Source organism: Fringilla coelebs (genome assembly GCF_963513975.1).
Source record: "Fringilla coelebs genome assembly, chromosome: 24".
Lineage (NCBI taxonomy): Eukaryota > Metazoa > Chordata > Aves > Passeriformes > Fringillidae > Fringilla > Fringilla coelebs.
The window spans coordinates 4,900,769-4,921,758 of record NC_140050.1 but is presented as its reverse complement, the minus strand read 5'-3'; the positions used below and the strand labels follow the sequence as shown (position 1 = coordinate 4,921,758).

General features: G+C 47.7%; 1 protein-coding gene across 1 annotated transcript; it reads left to right on the top strand.

Moving 5' to 3' along the window:
• The first annotated feature begins 6,479 nt into the window (after nucleotides 1–6,479).
• GNA11 (G protein subunit alpha 11) lies at nucleotides 6,480–20,772 on the top strand. Its single transcript, XM_084220998.1, has 7 exons — nucleotides 6,480–6,622; nucleotides 10,605–10,789; nucleotides 11,837–11,991; nucleotides 12,682–12,810; nucleotides 13,915–14,044; nucleotides 14,806–14,959; nucleotides 16,499–20,772. The coding sequence occupies exons 1-7, from the start codon at nucleotides 6,487–6,489 to the stop codon at nucleotides 16,687–16,689; spliced, it is 1,080 nt and encodes a 359-aa protein (XP_084077124.1). The 5' UTR covers nucleotides 6,480–6,486; the 3' UTR covers nucleotides 16,690–20,772.
• Nucleotides 20,773–20,990: the final 218 nt, after the last annotated feature.

Sequence of the window (20,990 nt, the reverse complement as noted above, 5' to 3'; positions counted from 1 at the left end):
AAATGTTCCATTTTATCTTTTTTTTTTTTCCCTCCTCTCTCCTTACATTCTTCCAGGAAACACTCTAATTTATGGTATAATCTTGGCAAATCCCAATCCAGGGGAACACAAACTCGCTTGTGCCTGGTAAACGACTTTTTAATGGGCTTGTTTCCAGCTGGGCAATGCACCTGCATCTGAAGAAGAGGGGATTTTAGCCTGGCCCAGGCTGAGTCAGGGGCTGGATATGGTCTGGGCAGAGAGGAGGTGGCCCCAAACACAGCCTGGTGAACAGTGGGGGTTTCCCACAGCCCACCTCAGACCTGGCTTGAGAAATGAAAGTTTTTCCAGCACAGGAAAGGGAGTTCTGTGCACTTGGAGCAGCTCTCCAAGTGAACCAACATTTATCTGCTGCAAAGCTGTTTGAAGGCAATGTGGGGAAACCCCCCACTCCCTCAACACCTTGGCCAGGAATAAAGACATGCTGGACCCTTGCTGCAGCCAGGGCAGGCAGGTGGGTTTCCAGAAAGCCACAGGGGACAGAAAGGGCAGAAACATTTTGCATTTCTAATGGAGCAAGAAGCTGTCCCAGTCCCTGGCCCCGCTGGAACAATTCATACAGGGATGTCCTAATGAAACCAGAGAAACTTCCTATTAGTTCCTAAAAGGAGCAGTCTAACAAAGCTGCCAAAAATAAATCTGTGTAATGAAGAGCCTTTGTAAATTATTCAGATATTATATCCCACTCCAGCACTGGTTCAAGGAGAGAGGTTGTACAGACATTTTCTGCTCTGGACACAAGGTGAAAGCCATGCTGTCATTATTATGAAAATGTAGGCTCTGAGATCCTGCTTTTACCCTGAGAATACTCTCTCTTTTACCTAGAATTAAAGAGGAAGAAATAAAAAAGGCACAGCAGCAATTCAGGCACAGAGGCAAGGAAGGTTTTTTGCCTTTCTCCACAGCCTCAGGGTGTGTGTTGAGTGCCATCACCTCAAGCTGATCACACACAGGGGCTTTGCAGGACCCTGCTGGGTGTGGGGTGGCTCAGCCAGCAACTCCTTTGCTTCTCACTTTGCTTTGAATGCTGTGGCCTCCTTCCAGCAGAAACAGGGCTGAGACCCACCAAACTCATTCAACTTCAGCTGCCCTGGGTACCCCACCTGCCAAGAAACCCCCAACCCCTCCCTGGGCTGCAATCCCCCACTGCAATCCTGTATTGAGACATCTGTGAGGCATTTTATAAGGGCCAGTGCTGGCAGTTTGGAGGCTATTAGCCACAGGCAGCCCCATGCCACCCTGCTGGGGCTCACAGAGTTCTCCCCTCCCTGCCTCCCCAGCCCCTCTTTGCCAGCAGCAGGTCTGGTTCTTGAATTTTTTTTGTTTTGCCCAGCCCTGCCAGGTCTGTGCCACCTGGGATGGGATGGGCAGGCCAGGACTGGTGGGGGAGGTCAGGCACCGGACCGTGGACCCCTGCCACATCCAGGCCAGACTGTCCCTTATCATCCCTCCTATCACAGAGATTATTGACTTTTGATATTAAACTTTCTCTAGATAGCATAACACAATCAGCCAAACACGAGGCAAGAACAGGGCAGGCCTGGCAGTGATTTACACACAACCTGCCTCTCAAACCCCTCTTTCACCTAAAAGGCTGTTTTTCTTCTCTCCCTCACCACCTCCCAACTCTCCTGCTGCTGTTGGGAGCTGTGCAGGTCTCCCTGCTGCAGCAAAAGGCTGGAATGAGCAGTGGGGCTGCACAGGCTCCCAGGGAGCCAGAAGAGGCACGAACATGGCACTGGCAGGGCACAAATGCCACCAGCAGTGCTGTCCCTTATCTCCATCACCACCCAGCCCCAGCTGCTCCATCCCCTGGGACACCCAAGTGCCCCTGATGGCACACAGCAGAGTCTCAGTGCCCACATGGGCAGCAGGCAGGGCATTTGTTCTGCACTGTATGCCCACGGTTCCATGCTCATTTCCTGCTGAAACTGTCTTGCTGCTTGCTCTGAGAGGCAGAAATGAACAGCAGCCCAAGTTCCTCACCTACAGCAAGAAGAAAAATGAGAAGCTGTCCCTGGATGTGCATAAGGTCCCAGCCAGGAATGGCCTGTAGGTAGCAAAGGCCTTTCTCCAAGAACAGCTTTGGTCCAGGCAGGCTTTTTACAGCTGGTAAAACATTCCTACCCTCTTTGATCCCATTTTATCAGTGACTTGGAATAATTGGGCTCCATTCCTCGTGGTGGCTGCCCCCCACCCCTCCCTTCTGCTGTGGCCTGTGTTTTTGCTGCAGACTGATTAGGGGTAATTATCATCCTTTTTACCAGCCAAAGTGCAAGGAACAGTTCACACTCCTTGCAGGAAGCAGGAAAGGGATTTTGCAGCTGAGCCGTGATTAGGAAGCACATGGCAAGGATGCCTGAACCTGCTTGCTCCCTGGGTGGTGTCCCTGAGGCATTTGGTGGGAGATAAGCAGGAAATTTGGAGCTGTCAGACAGTCAGGAGGTGCAGGGGAATCCACTGACCCTTTGGTCGTGAGAAGCTTCCCAGTTTGCAGAAGCAGCAGTGTGAATCCCTGCGCATGTGAAACCCAGACTGAGCCTGAAGGGAGTGACCCCCGGGGCTGGAATGGGCACAGGAGCAGCTTCCTGAGCAGGCCCACCTGTGCTGTGGGCATGGCCAGCTGCAGCACTCTCCCCTCCCTCCTCCGGCTCCCTCGCTGGACGAAGGGAGGAGGCAGATACCAATTTTAGGGTCAAAAGGATCAGTCAGGCTTTCCTCCTGCCCCTGTGCAGGATCAGTGTTCATCTACTGCGCTAGAGCTGCACCAAATGCAGATTTGCATTTTCTGAGGTTTGCACAGGGAAGACAGATTGCTACAGCCTTAAGAGTCTTTCTGTACTCGGCTAGTTCAGCAGCACTCCTCCAGGTAGGGAGAACATTTCTTCCTGACCTCAATTTATGACAAACACTGAAGCATGAGGCTGGATTGATTGCACAAGGAGATTGTGTCTTAGTAACTTGTGTGAATGCTGCAGCAGCTATGCTAATTCATCATTCCTTTATTTATGAAATCTGTGTGCAGGTTGAGTGCAATTAAATGATGTGTTTTGGGATGGTAGGGGATGAAAGGATCACAGAAAATGTAGGTTTGTTATCCTAGTTTACTGTGTGCTGAGCCCACCTACAACACCATGACAAACCAGATGTGAAACATAAGGTTTAAAAAAACTAATGCAGCAATTGCTGTCACGGGCTGCATTTGTCAGTGTTGTTTGATCTCAGTGCCTTACCTCCTCTGTTCAGAGAGCTCCAATCTCGTGGCATCTTCCTGTGGCAGGCAATTGAAGAACTTGTAAAATTAATTTTGGGGGAGGATGAAACATTTGACACGTGCTCTGCAGCTGGTCCCTGGTCCCCATCAGCACCCAGAGAGAGTCCAGACACATTCCTCCTTTGAATATCACAGGAGAAGGAGGCTCTGCAAGCACTCTGGGCAACCTGTGCTGTGTCAGCAGCACAGGAAAGTTCTTCCTCATGTTCAAGGTAGAACTTGCTGTGCATCAGCTTCTGCTCATTGTCCTATTGCTCAGCAGCTGAGCAGAAACTGCTCCATCCCCTGGCAGTTCCTTTCAGATATTTTTGGGTGTTGTTAAAATTGGTAAAATCCCCTCCTGGTCTTTTCCAGGCTGAGCACACCCAGTTCTCTCAGCCTGGCAGTGTGGCAACAGTTCTTTGGCCACAGAGAGAAACTTTGCCAGGTATTATTCTGGGAAAGTCTGTGAGAAGATCAGAGAAAAAAAAAAAAGAGAAACAATTCTTAACTTGTTGTACCTGGTACTGTGAACATGTGGAATGTCTTATGGAGATTTGTTTACTAAAGGGTGGTTTCCTAATTAATTAATTAATTTAATGGTGATGGTGTTTTAATGAAAGCACCAATCAAGTACACCTGTATCATGACTGTCTCTAAAAGAACAATAGGTTTTAAAATAAGAATTATTATTGATCAGCCTTCTGTGAATCATGGAGTCTCTGCCAATTATCACCTGGCCAGGGGACATTGCCATTGTATGGCAGGGTCACCTGCCTGACCTGCTGGCAATGCCTGCTCCCCTCTGGAACCCACAAACAGCTAAGAAATAGGGCCAGAATGGAGGAAAGGGATGGTACTGGGATGTGTCTGCATCTCCATGGCCTTGGGATCCCATCTCCACGGGATCTTCCTCTCTGTAAACAAATGGGGGAGATCTTTGGGCTCAGCTTTAACTGCTGCAAATGTGGGCCATGGGAACAGCTGCTCTGGCACGTTCAGGATCAGCTTTCTGCAGGAACAGGGACATGGAGCCCAGGGAATTGCACAGCACACTGGTGACAGAGCTGAGGGAAATCTCAAATCTCCTGGGAACCCTCTGAGCACCAAAACTTTTCCATTAGGGCAGAAAGGGAGGGAGTGGATGGGCTGTTGTTGCTTGCAGACTGGCAGTTCTGTCATTCTTAAATCAACACTTTGATCAGGACTTATCAAAACTCAACATCTGTGGACCCAAACTTCCCATCAGCAGGAGCCAAGTAAGTGCTCCAGAGGCTGGATGCAAATTTTATTTCTCCTTTTCTTTTGGCAAACTGTGGAAATTTCCTCGGGATCTGCTGGCCTTTAGATTTTCATCCTGCCTAAGAGAAGGCAACCAAAACAAGCTTCCAACACACAGCACCTTGTGGTTCAGAGCAGCCCAGCAATCCCAACTTGGGGCTCTTTAGCAGCCCCAGAGTGTCACCTGTGTCACCCTCACAGCCTGAGGACATGCAAAGTGCCCTGTCCAGTCAGGGGTTGCAGGAACTTCAGTCTCCTTTAGGACTGTCCAGGAGTTCCAAAGGGCAACAGGTCACAGGGAGCAGCCACTGTGGCTTGGATCCTGGGTGTGCTGAGCACTTCTGTGTGCTGAATAATCTCCAGCTGCCAAAGCAAAATGAGCATGAGGCCTTTGCCAGAGTTGTGGGATGAGGGAGGAACAGTTCTCCTGGCTGTTTCCTGTGAGGGAAATAAGAGAATGTAACAAATGGAGGTCAGTAGTGATGCTGTTAAAGGCCTAACTATGGGAAAAAAAAAAAGTTAGAAACTTTTTTTAACTGAGGCAAAGAACTCATGGGAATAGCACAGGTATAAGGGGGAATTTAAGTGGAAAATAGAACCTGGTGTTTGTGAGTATCTTGTGTTTCTGTCTCAGCCAAACTGCCAAGAGGTAAGGACTGGCAGGCTGGTAACAAGGAAGGCAGGTATGGAACAGCTCTGTGGTGCTTTTTGGGACCTTCAAAAAGACTGTTTAGATACAGACCCCAGCAAGGCAGGGTAAGAGGGGTGTGTGTGTGTGTGTGGAGAGTCCAGGTGGCAGCTGCTCTGCTTGGGGCAGGGTCCCACAGGGCACAGGGGCTGCTCTGACAGCACAACAACGAACACAAGGCTGCGGATGAGGGGATCATCAGGCTGCTGCTGGCTGGAGGAGCTGCTACAGGTCAACCTGGTGGGAAGCAGTGAGGAAACCTGTGCTGAAGGCAGCCCTGAGACGCTGTGCGGAGAGATGGAGAGCTCGGGAGGGCTGGCAGGGGCACCCAGAGCTCGCTGGGCAAGCTCGGTGCGGCTCTGCCGGGACACGGCCGGAGCCTGGAGCACAGGGCCGGCCCGGCGAGGCCTCACCCTCTCACTGCTCGGCCCGAGGGCTGGGCTGGCGGGGTCTGCGGGCTGAGCCGCGCCCGTCCCACACAGCCCGGGCCCGGCCCGCTCCGGGCACCGCTGGCGGCTCCGAGCGGTGCCGCAACGTCCGGGGCCCAGGCCCGCCCTGTGCCGCCATCCCAGCGGCCGCCAAGGCCCCACCCTCCCGGCGTGGCCCAACCGCGGGCCCGTAGCGGGCGAGGGGAGGCGGCAGCTCCGCGCCGGGCCCGGCCGCGCCCGGTCACGGGAGGGTCCGCTCCCATCCCGGCCCGCCCCGCCATGGGCGCCCGGTCCGCCACCTTCCCACAATGCCCGGCGGCCCCGCCCCGCTCCAGGAACGCGCGTCCGTGCGCCCCCCCCCGCGACCGGCCAACCAAACCCTGCGCTCCCATTGGCCGCGACGCCGCGTCCCGCCCGTCCGGGCCCGCCCCGCTGCGCGCCGCGCTCTCCCATTGGCCCCGGCCGCTGTCAGTCAGCGCTTGTTTTCGGCGGCAGCGGGTTGGGTTGCGCCGGCTCGTCGGTGTCTCGGCGGAGCCGTGCGGAGGGAGCGGCGGCGCAGCCGGGCGAGAGCGGCGCGGGGGCGGCGGCGGCGGCGCTGGCGCTGGGCCCGGCCGCAGCACTCGGGGCCGGGGCGAGGCCGGGCCGGGCCGGCGCCGCGCAGGGCGGGAGGGTGGGGAGGGAAGGGGGCGCGGGACGCGGGACCGGGCCGGGCCGGGCGCTCCCGGCCGTGCGGAGAACGGTGGTCGGTGCCGGGGGGGTGGGGGGGTGGGCGGGGGCGTCCCGGCCGCGACGCGACCATGACTCTGGAGTCCATGATGGCCTGTTGCCTGAGCGACGAGGTGAAGGAGTCGAAGCGCATCAACGCCGAGATCGAGAAGCAGCTGCGGAGGGACAAGCGCGACGCGCGCCGCGAGCTGAAGCTGCTGCTGCTGGGTGAGTGAGGAGCGCGGCGCCGGTCCGGCCCCAGCGGCCGCCGCGGGGCCCGGCCCGGGGCTCGGCAGGTCCGGGTGGCCGGGCCGGGCGGGGAGCGGGTGTGGCGGGGAAGCGGCGGGAGCCATCCCCGCCTCAGCCCGGCGCTCGGGGCCGCTCCCGAGCCGTGCGGGGCGGCCGCCTCATTGGCTGCCCTTTGTTTGATTTTGTGATGCGTTCGCTGTCAAAATGGGTTTTGACACAAGCAGGAACTAAGTGGCTGGAATTCCTGGTTGTGAAGGCGGGCACGCACACGGGCGCGTGAAATTTGTCTCGGGGAGAGGATTCTCAGCAGTGTGCTGGGCTCGGGTGGCGTGTGGGAATCCGCCGGTGGAGTTGGTGCTTTTCAGGATTGTCGGCGGACATCTGTGGAAAAACGGGCCTGCAGCTCCTACAGCACGGAGTTTCCCCTGGGGCAGGGCTGGGCAGGGCTGCCGTGGTGGTTCTGGAGGGGATGCGGTGGGAACGCACGGGCTGTGTGCTGGGCGAGGAAATGCCCGTGGTGTTCAGAGGTGGAGATCACCTGTGCAGCCGTGAGAATCTAGGTCTGCGGGTGGAAACAGGAGTGTTGCCGTGCTGCTGGGTAACTGTGCCGCGTTCAGATGAGTTTACAGGGATGGGTAATCAGCTGCAAACTGAGACTTGCAGGCGTGTGCCTCCTTTTTCAGCGGTGAGTTTGATGTTCGTGCCTAGGTAGCCCCCAAATTTAAACTGAAGTTTCAGTTTTCATGCGTGCCGTGATTTAGCATTGCTTGTGTGTCAGATATATCCTGCTTTGTGTCTCGAATACTGTGTTATCTTGAGATGAAATCTGAAGCAGATCTGATGGATCTGTTGACAAGCCATTAAGGTCCAGATGAAGAAGGAGGCTGACCCTTGTGGAAAAAAAACCCCCACTTTGCAGAAGTGGGGGATGCTGTGCGTGCCCAGCCCCTTGGAGGGCTCCAGTTCCAACACTGGGGCCTGGTGATAACTGTCAAATAAACCCCAGGGCTTTCCTTTTCACCCTGAACCCTTCACAGTTAATGTATTGCTATTCCTTGTGTGAAAGGTAAAATCGAGGGCTTTGCCTTTCTGCTCTTTGGAGGTGCTGTGGCAGTTTCTGTAAGGCTTCTTGTCCCTCACCCTCATGCTTCCCTAAAAGCAGTCCCACAGAAGCAGCTGTGTCAAAATAGGTTGTCGCTATAGGATAGATCTGGGTTAAGAAGATCCCACTGGATCTAAATATTTCACTTTAGAAAGAATTCAAATTGCTCGAGAATCTTTTCTGCTTTTCTAAAAGACACAGATTCAGCATCAGATTTAAAAAAACATACAAAAGGTCATTTTTAATGGATAAGCAACACTTCTGGGTGCAGACAATTTTTGTAGGATGCTTTTCACTGGACACAGCACATTGCCCACCTTCAGCTGGCACAGGTAACCTGTGTTCTCTCTCCCTGCTTGCAGGGATTTCTTCTGTGTTGCTCCTGTTCTGTGCAGTTCTTATATTCACAGGTATTAATGATTGGCTTAGTGAGAGGGCTTTCCCAAAAATCTCCAAAATTTTGAGTGTGTGGAGGGAGTTTCCACCTTGTAGAAACTGTTATATTTTTCTTGTCACTACATCTGGTGACAGTTACTTTGTTGAAGCCTAAAATATAAAATTAAGGTGAAGAATAACAGTGCTAATCAATGATGAACCTGTTAATAAGAAATTCAAGGTATTGGGCATTGCCATCTGGTACAAAGTAGTAATTTGTCTTTTTTCTGGGTGGGGTGGATATTTTGTACCAAAATTATTTGTGATTAAGCATGGGATACTGTTGACTGAGCAATGTATTTACTGGGGGATCATTGGGAAGTTACTGTAAACTCTTCTGCTTTCACATGTTGGCAGAAGTGGTGAATTCAGAGTATCTCCTGTCATATTAAAAAAGGATTTTGTGCCCTGAGAGTTGTAGATCTTGCCCACCAGAGCTTGTAACCTGCTGGTGTAGTGCTGTGCCTCAGGGAAAGCAAAAGGCAACTTTAAAAAAACCCAAAACCAAACCAAAAACCCACCACCAATAAGCAAAACCAACCCCCAAACCAAAAAAGGGCAGTGATGGAGTGACAGGAAGAATCTGTGTTTGAACTCTTAAGTCCTGAAGCAAGCAAAGGTCTGGTGTTGAGGTTTCTTTTATATTTTCATTGTTGAAACGCTTTGAAGCACCACCTTTTTTTTTTCCCTTTCAGTTTTGGTCACTGTGGTAAAAGACAAGGAAGTATTTCTCACTGACAGAAACCACAAAAGATCTCAGTTTCCAGTTTTTCCCCCACTTAGGGTGCACCTTTGTGTTCAAGATGGAGATAGTTTGCTGCATATTGATAGTGTCTACAGTGTTAATTTCTGGCTGTGCTGACGTGATTTCTGTCAGTTCTTGCTGTTCATTTCAAACATTCTGCTTCTAGTTAGGTGCTTGTTGCTTTTTATCTGAGCATTTTTATTTGTTTGCCTTTTAGCCTACCAAGATAAAATGAGTAACTGAATATCTACATTTGAGTATTAATTGTGTATTGGGATGAATGAGATCCTGTCTGAATCCATCTCTCCCCTGGTGTGAGGAGGATCTGGTGGTGCCTGTGGGGAGAGCCAGAGCTCTGCCAGCATTTTAACTCCAGGTCAAAAGGATTTGTATCACTGACATGATATATTTTGACTTTTTGAGGTTTTGGTCTCTGTAGTCAGGTGAGCTGGGCCACTGTGTTAGAGAGGTGTGGCTTTTTTATCAATATCCTGCATAATGATAGCAAATTTTAGAAGATTGAACAGAAGCAGTTGACAGAAACATAGTGGTGTCCATTTAGGCTGCTGAAATGTGGGGGTGAGCTGATGCCAAGTGAGACCTGGCCTGGGTGTCCCCTCCACGAGGACTCTGTGCACGGGGCGATGTCACCGGGGACGTCCCGGTTGAATTGTGAATTTAGCAACTCTCTGTTACTGCCTGGATGCCGTCTGATGGCGTTTTCCTCCCCTGCTCACCCTGTTAGAGAGTTCCCACTGTCCTTTGGTATCATCTGGTGGCCTTCACATGCTGAGTGACACTCCTGTGGGGCCATAAATGTAGGAGTGGAAGGACCTGCCCGAGTGACGGTGCAGGAAGCGCTGCCCTGTGCCGTGTCCTGCCCTCCCATCTGCTCCCAGCCCGGCAGTAAAACCTGAAAAAGAAGGAAGAGAAGGAAGCAGTGGCCTTGCTGAGCAGGCTGCAGCCCGTGGGGACCCAGGCACGGCACCGACAGCTGGAGCAGTGGCCTACTCTGCTCTCCCTGCCAGACGCCATTTTTAACTCCCTCGCACCCAGAGCAGGACTGCAGCAATCCTGCCACAGCCAGGCTGTGGGGTCAGCCCCGAGGAGCAAAAATTCAGGATACAAGGCAGATGTGCTGCCTGGTTTGTTCATGGCAGATAGAGTTTCTTGAGCTCAGTTCTCCTTTAGAGTTGATTTATTTTTTTCCTGTCGTGTTTGGTTCTTCCCTATGAAAAGACACGGCGCGTATAAGGCAAAGAACGTTTTGTGCCAAATCAGAACAAAACAAAATTTGCTGTTTGCTGGGCTTCTCCTGGCCATTCACTGCTGGCTCTGTAGCACTTTCCTGCCTTGAGAGTGTGTCCAGGCCCTTCCTGGCTGGTTGTAGCATCTTGCTGGAGTATCTGGGAATAGGTCAGGTGTGACGGGCAAGGGCCTCTTGACGCAGGACGTGTGGGAGTGGCTGTAACGTGAGATTTGGAATAAGTACCAGAGCTACTTTTGAAGGCTGCTGTAAAGGACAAGGTGTCTTCCTTCCATGCTGCCTTTTTACTAATCTGAGAAGTGACAAAAAAAGGGGTTGGGAGTGGTGTGTGCTTGGATGTAGTGATAGGAGCATTCATCTGTGGTGGATTTTGCTGCTGGTGGATCCTAATTCGCTCTCTTGCACCCTGTAGGCACTGGAGAGAGTGGGAAAAGCACGTTCATTAAGCAAATGCGTATAATTCATGGCTCAGGCTACTCTGAAGAGGACAAAAAAGGCTTCACCAAGCTGGTGTACCAAAACATCTTCACTGCCATGCAGTCTATGATAAGAGCCATGGAAACCCTGAAGATTCTGTACAAATACGAACAGAACAAGGTAAGTTTGTCAGTTTTTGGACATACTTTTAGTCAGTGAGGATTTTGAGTTCTTGTTTCTTTGCATCTTTCTGCATTGCAACCTCAACCTCCCTGAACTCTTTTCTGTAAACTTTTTATGACATTTTCTTGATACCCAACTCCTTTTACTTGATTATGTTAAGGGATAGAAGAACTTTGCATGGTTGGTGCACTGGTGTGCCTAGCGAGCAGTGGGAGCAAGGGATTGGGATAGGAAGGGATAGGAGGGGTGTTATTTTTACTAATTTCAAGGATTCAGGGTTGTTAAATGTGTTGGGTTTTTTTGCATGTGTTGCTGTTCTTATTGGAGCTTGAAGCTGGCAAAATACATGCTGGACCCAAAAGACACAGACCTATGCTGGTAGTTACCTCTGTTTCTGCAATCCCTCTGTTTTTCTGATAGCTACTGACCAAGGGTCCAAACCTTTCTTGAAGAATTTTAGTCTCAGCCACAGAAACATACTGATTTTGGGACCAGGAATTAATTTTAGACAGATCTGATCTAAATTCTTTTATCTTTTTGAGGGGGAGGACAGTGAGAGTGAGGGCATGCCAGGAAAATAGACTTTTTTTTTTTTTTTAGCATATTTTGCTTTTTTTAATGCTTAGTATCCTTAATATTTTGAAGTTGTGTTTTATCTGACCTATCACACAATGTTTTGGAGCTGATTTTGCATAATTGTTTGTAGGGCTTCAGTGGTGCCCCTTTCCTGTCTGTGGTGAGAACAGGCAGAGTGTGAGAAAGCTTTCCCTGTGCTTTATGTGAGGCATGGTGGAGGGGTTCTGAGAAATAAAATCTGCCAGCTTTTGTTTCCTGTAACTTGTGCAGAACCTTCATTTTGGTTTTTATTTGCTGGGGGTATTGGCAAAAGGCCCTAGGTGTGGATAATCACCTCACAGACACCTCAGGCTGTGGTAGTTACTGTAGTCTTTCCTTTCCTTAGCCACTGTAGGGTGGGTGTTTTTATACTCCCCAGTTCTGGGTTTTTAAAAAATTTTTCTCTCTTTTCTTCTTTTTAATCTTCAGGCCAATGCAGTGCTGATCAGAGAAGTGGATGTAGAAAAGGTCATGACATTTGAGCAGCCATATGTAAGTGCAATTAAAACATTGTGGAATGACCCTGGAATACAAGAGTGTTATGACAGGAGAAGAGAATATCAACTTTCTGACTCAGCTAAATAGTAAGTATAAAATCACTGGCATGCTTGTGGTAGGAGTGATGCTCTAACAAATTATACCTGTCCACACTTTATTTATTAAAGTCCAGAGTTTGTTTCCTTATCATTTGCTGCTTTTCCTGAGAGTCTGAGATGTTCTGGTGGGTGTAAGGGTGTTCATACATCTGCTTCAGGATGTACCTGAGCCCAGAATCTCCACATTATTCCATCTGTATTGATCCTGGCTCTTGGGCAGCAGGAGAGCTGCTCCTTCTCATCAAGTTTGCCATGTGTAACTCAGATTTTATTAATTACAAATCCATTAAGTTTGGCAATGTACAGAGGATGTTTCTACATTTATAAGTAGAAAACCTCAGATGAGACTTGATCCTGAAACATAAAGCATCTGCTGTGGTTAAACTTCCTCTGTCATAAAGATTCTCTTCCCCACTCCTATACAGAGTGGATAAAGTTGTTTTTAGTGTTTCTGTTTATCCTCCAAGGGGGCTGGCTGGTGAATTACTGTTCCTCAAAAATATTTTCTGTTAGTTTTCCACACCATACTTAAAATCATTCAACCAACTTCTGCCTTTCTCATTACACTACAGAAACACTTCAAGTAGCACTTTGTACATCTGTATCTTTATGTGCTGCAACCTAAGGTAGTTTTTTCTTTTTCCTTTGTTATTTTTTTTTCCCCTGTCCTGCTTGCAGCTATCTCAGCGATGTGGATCGTATTGCTACCCCAGGATATCTACCAACTCAGCAAGATGTGCTACGGGTTAGAGTCCCTACAACCGGGATCATAGAGTACCCCTTTGACCTAGAGAATATTATCTTCAGGTACTGGAGGTGTCTTCATGTTACAGCTCAGCTGGGCCAGCAGGGAGATGGTTTCAGGAAGGATATTTGGGGCTTGCTTCAGTGTGTCCACATGGTTTCAGTGGATGTGTGATGGGTGCTCTGATGAGAAAACTCAGAATTCAGAACTCAACCTGCTTTTGAATCAGTGACACTTCAAACCATCTTGGTGTCCTTCCTGGGAAGGATTGCACTGCAGAAATTGTGGCTTGTGAGGCAGCTGAGAGATGTGTTGAGAGCTGAAGCCACCAAGGGCTGACGCTTTTTGTGCAGAAATTCTTCCCTGTATCCAGCACCTGCCTTGAGAGCTGCTTTTCTGTGCCCACCTTGTGCTCTCAGGGTGGCACCAAAACTGCTGCAGCAGGTTTGAGCCAGCAGCTGAGCCTGGCATGACCAGGCTGAACCCAGCAATATTCCTGTGTTTCTCTCTGCCCTTCCCCACCACAGTGTGACATTGCCAGAGAGGAGTAAATGAACCTGCATCCCTTCTCTTAAACCAGAAATGCAGAATTCTCCTCTCCCTGTTCTGTTTTCTGATCTAGGGAGTAGGTGTAGGATTTTATCAAAGGTGAACCACATGTGGCACTTCAGGTGAGTGCCAGAATAACTTTAGTGTGCTGTCCAGGTGGGACTTGAGGCTGAGAGGCTGAAGTGTGTGACTGTTAAACAGCACATTCCAACAGAAGTGTAACAACTAAAGAAAGATTTGGGTGGGGGAGAAGCTTTGAGGCAAGCAGGTGCTTTAATTAAAAATAAAAATAGTTTGCTCATGTGACAGAGCACAGTTCTGAAGGACTTGTCTTTTCAGACTCAAGGCTGCTGCTGAGCAAACCAGAGCAGAATGCAACAAAAATGGTAAAGGGTGAATTTGGCATCACTCACCTGTGGCCATTCTTTCAGTTTGCTATATTTCTGGACTATATTTTATAAACTTGATGGATTTTTAAAAGGCAGATACTGTCAGATCCCTGTGCCAGGTTAACTGGAATGGTAAAGAACCAAATTAATTCTCATTGTTTGCTGGTCCTTTGCATTCAGAGAACTGCAGCTACCTCTGTGACACTCTTATGTACTTCTCTTCCTTAGAATGGTGGATGTTGGAGGTCAGAGATCAGAACGAAGGAAGTGGATCCATTGCTTTGAAAATGTGACTTCCATCATGTTTTTAGTAGCACTTAGTGAATATGACCAAGTTCTGGTGGAATCTGATAATGAGGTGAGCCAAAGAGGGGGAACTCTGCAGGAGGGAGGAAGGAGAGAGGAGGAAGAAAGGGAAAGAGGGAGGAATCTCTTTGTATTTCCTTGAAGGCTGGTACCCAGGTGCTTGGTGCCAAGTTGGATTAGCTGCTCTTATTGGTTTTGGCCTTCAGTTCTTGTTGCAAAGGGAACATGAGCCTCCACGGGTCATGATGTCCCTGAGGATGGAAAAGGCAGAGGGCATTCAAATCATCTGGACTTGTCAAGTGAAAAATGAAATTATCTGGAGTTGCAGAGTCCCTTGTGCCATGCACTGTGCTCCCAAATCACCCCTTCCCTTCCTGCACCGAGTTACTTCAGGCTTTGCTGTCTTGTGAGGTGGTGACTGCACTCTTTGAAGGTGCAAATCTGAATTTTGGTACTTGCTAATAGATCAAAAACATGCTATTAGATGAAAATAATTGCTCTTTTTCTAGTAGACAAAATATTCTCACAAAGTATCATTGGACAGTCCTCTCACATGACTGTTAAAGCATAAAATGACTTTTAAGTCTTTTGATGTGAAAGGCTTGGCAAATAAATGAAGCTTGAGTCCTTCAGATTTTGCATTTCCTTTCCATTTACTGATCCAGTTTGAACCAGAATCTACCTGGGGCCAAAGTATTTTGTGTATAATGTTTGAGATGCTGAATTCCTGCAGATCTGAGTGCATGTGCAGGCAGCAGAAAGGCATTTTAGTGCTCCTCTGTGAAAACAGGGCTTTTCTTTTTCTGCTTTCAGAACCGGATGGAAGAGAGTAAAGCTCTCTTTCGAACCATTATAACTTATCCATGGTTCCAAAACTCTTCTGTTATCCTCTTTCTCAACAAGAAAGATTTGTTGGAAGACAAGATCCTGTATTCCCACCTTGTTGACTATTTCCCAGAGTTTGATGGTGAGTGGATTTTAAGAGGGAACCCTTGGTGGGGTGGAGGTGATTTGGTTAAAACTTCCTTGTTTTTTAAAGAACAATCAGATCTAGAAGTGAAGAAAGCATTAATTGGAGAAAGAATGCTTACAGCAATAAGAAAACATCACAAAAATATCTTAATTATTCATAGACAAGTGGAATCTGATAGGATGATCAAATAATGAGCCTCTCTTAGATGTAGAATTATCCCCTCCAATATGCACAATTAACTTGTCCATACAACCAATTTCATGGCAATTGACTGGTTTTCTAGACCTTTTAACCCTCTAGTCAAGAGGTGACTTGAGTCTTTGTTTTGAGAAACCAGCTGGTCAAATACCCAAGTTGTTTAAATGATGGTGCTAAAAAAAATCTTCCTGCAGCTTGAAATTCTTATTAGTGTGCCATCTGCTGTTGTGGGGAAATAATATCTATGTGAAACAGAGAATTTCCCATCTGAAACAAAACTCCTTAGCCAAAATATTATTTCAGGCTCTTCAGCTGAGTGCATTTAAAGCTGGCTGGTAACACATCTGTACAGGGCTGAAAATAAAATCAAAGTGGTGGAGGATAAATCAGGCAATAATCTCCTTGCCATGCTCTTGTGTATTAATTCTGTAATTATTTGCTTAAAAAAGTTGAGGTAAAGGAAGAATTACCATCTTGCAAACAGCTTTCATCTTTTAGAGGACCAATGAAATTGTTCTTGGTGTGTCCTCCCACATCTGGAGCTCCTGCTTGGAGCTCTGGTGGGAATTCCAAGTTTTTCCAGCAGGCTGGGAGTGGCTGAAGAGCTGCTTCCCAAAGAGGGAATGGAGTTTGTTGGGTTCCAAACTTCAAATGGAGCTTTAACAGCTGGAGACAGATCCCAGCTTCCAGGGGTGTCCTGTACTTCCATTTTTTCCTGCAAGTAGCTCCTTCAAGGATGCTGCATGGCCTGGAAGTGGGAGGTTGCCCATCAGGTTTTCTCTCAAGAGATGGTATTTGCTATGCAACAACAGCAATTTCTTTCTGTGAAAGAAATTGCAGTAGGTGGCTATGCTCTGGGGACCTGTCAGCAATGTGAATTAAAAACTGGCCCAAAATCCCCATTTTTAGCTCCTGTGAGGTGACCAGCTGGATCAGACTGACTGTACTTTTGACTGGCAATAACCCTTGCTTCTGAAATTCACACTTGTCTTTCAGCCTGTGAAATCCAGCTGTATATCAGGAAGAAATGTACACCCCATTTCCATGGGAGAGCATTTAGTGGTGTCTGCCCAGCATCTGCCACTGTTTCCCAGTGGATGCTCCCACCCTGGGCCTGAATTCCAAAGCAGGGTCTGAACTGACCCATCAAAACTGCAAAGTGCCCAGGGAGTTGGTTAGCTGAAGAGCATAAAACACTTAATCTCCTGGAGCTTTGATCCCATAAATAATCTTAATTTCTTCTTTAAAGCTCTGTAACCCATAGGAAAAAAGTGCTGCTTGATGTGGGGGATGCATGGGAGTGAAAGCATTCACTGGTGTCTCTGTTTGCTGCAGGCCCACAGAGGGATGCACAGGCAGCCCGTGAGTTCATCCTCAAGATGTTTGTGGATTTAAATCCCGACAGTGATAAAATCATCTATTCCCATTTCACATGTGCCACAGACACAGAAAACATCCGCTTCGTCTTTGCAGCTGTCAAGGACACCATCCTACAGCTCAACCTGAAGGAGTACAACCTGGTTTGACCTGCTCTGCTCTTGCCCCTTGAGAGAGGCTTCTTTGTGAAGAAAAAGACAAAAAAATGAAATTTTAAATATGACAGGAAAAAAAAAAAAAGTTTTAATTTTTTGATGATGTAATGATTGCAAATTGTCTGATCTGTGGAGTGGCAAGTGCTCGGTGTTATCCTGGAGTCTCATGTCTCTGTCCACAGAGTAGTTGATTTCATATTTTTAACAAATTGCTTTTATGTCACAGTTAACGGGGATATGCCTCATTTCTTCAGCACCTTGCTTACTTCTTAATTTTTGCCAAGCAGCTAAGGCAGCCTCATCTTGATCTTTCCTTTGTTGCTAAGCCACTTTTTTTTTTTTTCTCTCCCCTTTCATTCCCATGGTATATGTAGAGAAAAACAAAAATCCCCAACACTTTCCAGCTGAGATTGTGAATTCACTGGACTGTGGGAGTGCAGAATGCTACTGGTCCCTTTGCCTTGTGCTATAGGGTGCCTCTGGTGTAATTTGCTAATCCTGCTTCCTTCCCCTCCTTCTTTCCCTTCCCTTCCCCAGGACACGCTCCATGGTTCACTGTGATGAAATGTTGGGGAGGAGCGATTGCTCTCCAACTATTGTGCAAAAAAAAAAAAAAGAAAAAGGCAAAACAAACAAACAACAAAAAAAAGCCATCACTTTTCCATTCTTTATATGTTCTGAGTAATTTTTTGTTATCAATTATGAAAGGTATGGAGACTGTGATTTTTTTTTTTTAAATTATTGATGTTCTATACATAGTTTGCTATGTGTTGCTGTATTTTGTTCATGGACTACAAATGATGGAAGCTCTTGGAGCAATAGCTGCTGAGCCTGGGGAAGTGCCTGACTGTAATTGTTCTTTTTTTATTTCATTTTTATTTCTTTTTTTATGTTTCTTTCCCCACACACACACAAACACATCCCACCCACACCACAAGCACATGGCCATGTGTGCACAAAGCTCAGTCTGCAGAGAGGAACTGTTTTGTTGGGTAGAGTTTTTGACATCCATGAGCAACTTCTCTATGCAGCAGTTACCAAAAGCACACTGAGTGATTGTGGCATTCCAACATCAGACTTTGCCTGGATTGAAAACCTTAATCTTGTGCCATCCTCTAGGTCTTTTCTTGCTGCCTAATAGCAATCAAGCCTTTTTTTAATTGCATTTTGTGCCAGTGTGTGAATGACTTTGTAAGAATCCCTCAGCCTTGTCCAGCTTGCAGAGTTTGAGAGGACCAGAGCTGGAGGGTGACAGGCTCTGCTAGGATTCTTCCTTGGGGAGCTTGAGGATGGCTCTTGGAGGGAGCAGCAGTTCTGTCTCTCCTGTTGATGCATTCCCCTCTTTGGAGGAGTGTGGCATCCTCTTTGGAAGACTTGCACACATCCTCAGTGCAGGGTGCCTGTGATCATGGTGTTAGCAGTGGTTAATTGTTATCAGTGATTGTTTGCAGTGGCTGCTGCAGAATCCAGAGAGCCCTGTCCTGGCTGCACTTGGTGCAGCAGGAGAGGAGCAGAGAGGCAGCAGCACCAGCTGGAAGGCAGAGTGGATGAAGCTGCGGATTCTCAATGCCACCTGAATCTCCACTGAGCAGGAGATGAAGCCTTTGCACATAGGAGAGCTTTGTGGCTTTATTTTGCAGGAGCTGAGGCAAGTCAAGGTGCTGAAGGGCTGCTGCCAGCCTGGCAGGAAGGAGTGCATTGGCGAGGCAGGGAGAGAGAGAGTGGGAAGCAGGAGGTGAGACCCACGTGTGGACGTGTGTCAGTCAGCCATCACTGATGCTTCTGTTTCAATTCCAACGAGTAGCATTGGGTCCAAATTCTCTGGATCAACCAGATTGCCCCCTTGAAGGCTGCCAGTAGAAAAAAGGCTAAAGGAGCTGCACTGTTGGAGGGGGCTGTTGATATTTTGTCTCTTTTGTAGACAGAGCACTACATCAGTGTTTGCACAACGTTGTAAGAGTAAATCTAACTGTCTGAGATGCTTAAGATGCTTTGATCTAGAACACTAAACTATGGAGGGACATAATTTTGAATAATTCTGTTGATAGTTCCCTCATTTTCCAGAAGCCTCTGTGTGCTCAGAGTGCTACAGAGCAAAGCAAGCTCTGCTCCAGGTGATTCCAGAGCTCGAGTTGGAACAGTAGCCATGGGACCAACAGTTGAAGAGCCAGTCTGAGTGGTGATGCTGAGGGAAACATAGCATCTCTTTAGACTAGCCATGCTCTGGACTGCATTTAACCCTTGGGAGGAATGAGGAGGGATTCCCATGTGTCAGACAGCTTTGCATCAATTTTACTGCTTTTTTTTTTTTTTTTTTTTGGTTTTCATCTTTATGCCAAAATGATCCAGTTTGTAGAAATTGTCTTATAAAGAGGAATTTATAATCATCTTCATGTATTCTAAGTGCTGTTCCTCTGAAGCAGACAGCAGCACCAACCTCTTCTGCTTCTGTGATCCTTTTGTAAATGGTTCACACTACAGCTGTTGCCAGCAATGAGCCTGGCACTGAGATACACAGGTTCTTGGAAAATAACTTCCCAGAAGTTTCTCTTTTCCAAGGTGAATGATGGTGGTACTTCCACTTGAATCAGAAACTTTTTTTGTCTTGTTTTGTACCTTCCCCTTTCTTTAAGAGCTGCTGCCCTGGCACAGGAGGAGGGATCTTGGCATCTGTCTCTTGCAGAGTGACTCTGCATCGTGGCAGGCAACTGTGGGAGGCTGTGGGCACAAGGATTTAGGGAATGTGCTGTACCTTGTGGGGCACCTGCTTGGGGTGGCTGTTGGCCTGAGAAGTGGCTCAGGGCAGGGAGGGGAGGGGAGGGAAGGGCTGAGCATTGCTCAGTGGCTCTTGTTGAGTTCTGAAACCTCCTCCTGGACTGGGGTAGGAATGGGTCAGACCTGTACCTGTCACCTGGAGTTGTCTGTGACTGTATCATGTGTGAGAAGATAGCAGTGTTAGCACGTGCTTTCCTTAGTAAGCAGCTGCTTGTGTGCCTCCAGCTTGGCCAGTGAAGTGTTCCTGCAGAACTGGCTCCTGTCTCTGTTGGCTGGCAAATGCCTGCCCCAGCAAAAGTGCCAAACCTTAAAACCAAATTTGCCTGTATCAACCTTTCTGAAAGCCAGGCCTGTCAGAATTCTCTGCAGGTCGAGAGTGACTTTCAGAAGAGAGGTAAAATTGGGTTGTTGTAGGGAATCCAGAGTCTGAGGAGTTGGGTCTCCTTGCTAACCTCTGCTCCTTGTGCACTTTTAATCTTTGTTCTGTTGAAGAAGCCAACATACTTGGAACTAGTTTGAAACTTGAAGTCAGTGAGCAGAGGACCATCCCTTTTCCTTGCACCATTCCATGTGGATTGGCTACCTGGTGAGCAAAAGCCCCTTCCAGCTGCAGCGTGTCAGCTCCTGCCCTTCCTGCCTCCCCCTTCTCCTCGAGTTGGATTCTTTGGTCTCTTGTTGTTGCTTCCTAGCAATGTTGGCCTTGCGTTCAACTATGGTTTTTCTTCATGTGTTTTATTGGTTTAAAAAAAAAAAAAAAAGATAAAAAAATACTTAAAAAAACAAACAAACAAACAAAAAAGACAAAAAAAAAAAAAAGTACTTCCAGAGTGTGCTGACCATTGTATTGTCCTGTACAGAGCCCAGGTCGTTAGAGTCCAGCAGAGATAAAGTGTGTTATGCAGCACCCAGTTTTTTAAGAGTATGGTTTGTGCCAATGCCCCTTCTTTAGTAGTGCCAGAGACTCTTTACAAGTGCCAATGTGGTGGAAATTATTTGGTTATACTTGTATATTATAGGATCCTGATTTAAGACAATTTAAACATTATCCTATTTAAAAAGAATACTATATAAAATGCTGTTTTTAAACCTTGTCATTTGCAATGCATGTATTGTTGTGCGTGTTGGGGGGCGGGGAGGGAAGAGGGTAGGGTAAAGGAGTTTCTGAATAAGATGCCCAGTGTCAGGATCTATTCAGACTCCAAACTGTCTCATTCCAGTCCAGGAGTGTGATTGTTTCTTGGAATGATCCCACTCTGACTGCTGGGCAACACGCTTATTACAGAAATATCTGATGGAAATTGATTTTCATATCTTTCTCCTGAAATAAACTCTCTGTTTGAAATTGGAATAAATTTTGTTCCTAAAAGCCGTGGTGGTTGTGTGTGTGTTTCTTCTCTCCTCTTTCCTCCCTGGAGCCTCCTGTCAGAAAATCAGGGTTCTGAGGCATAGAAACAAAGCATGTTTTGGTAAATAAAAGGTATAATAGGCCATAATTACATATAATGCACTGTACCATTAAC

Bases quoted from the DNA above. Each gene is read 5' to 3' on its own strand.
- GNA11 (XM_084220998.1), top strand. From the start codon at position 6,487: ATGACTCTGGAGTCCATGATGGCCTGTTGCCTGAGCGACGAGGTGAAG. The intron at 11,992-12,681 runs GTAAGTATAAAA...TCCTGCTTGCAG, and splicing joins CTTTCTGACTCAGCTAAATA to CTATCTCAGCGATGTGGATC. The intron at 14,045-14,805 runs GTGAGCCAAAGA...TTCTGCTTTCAG, and splicing joins TGGTGGAATCTGATAATGAG to AACCGGATGGAAGAGAGTAA.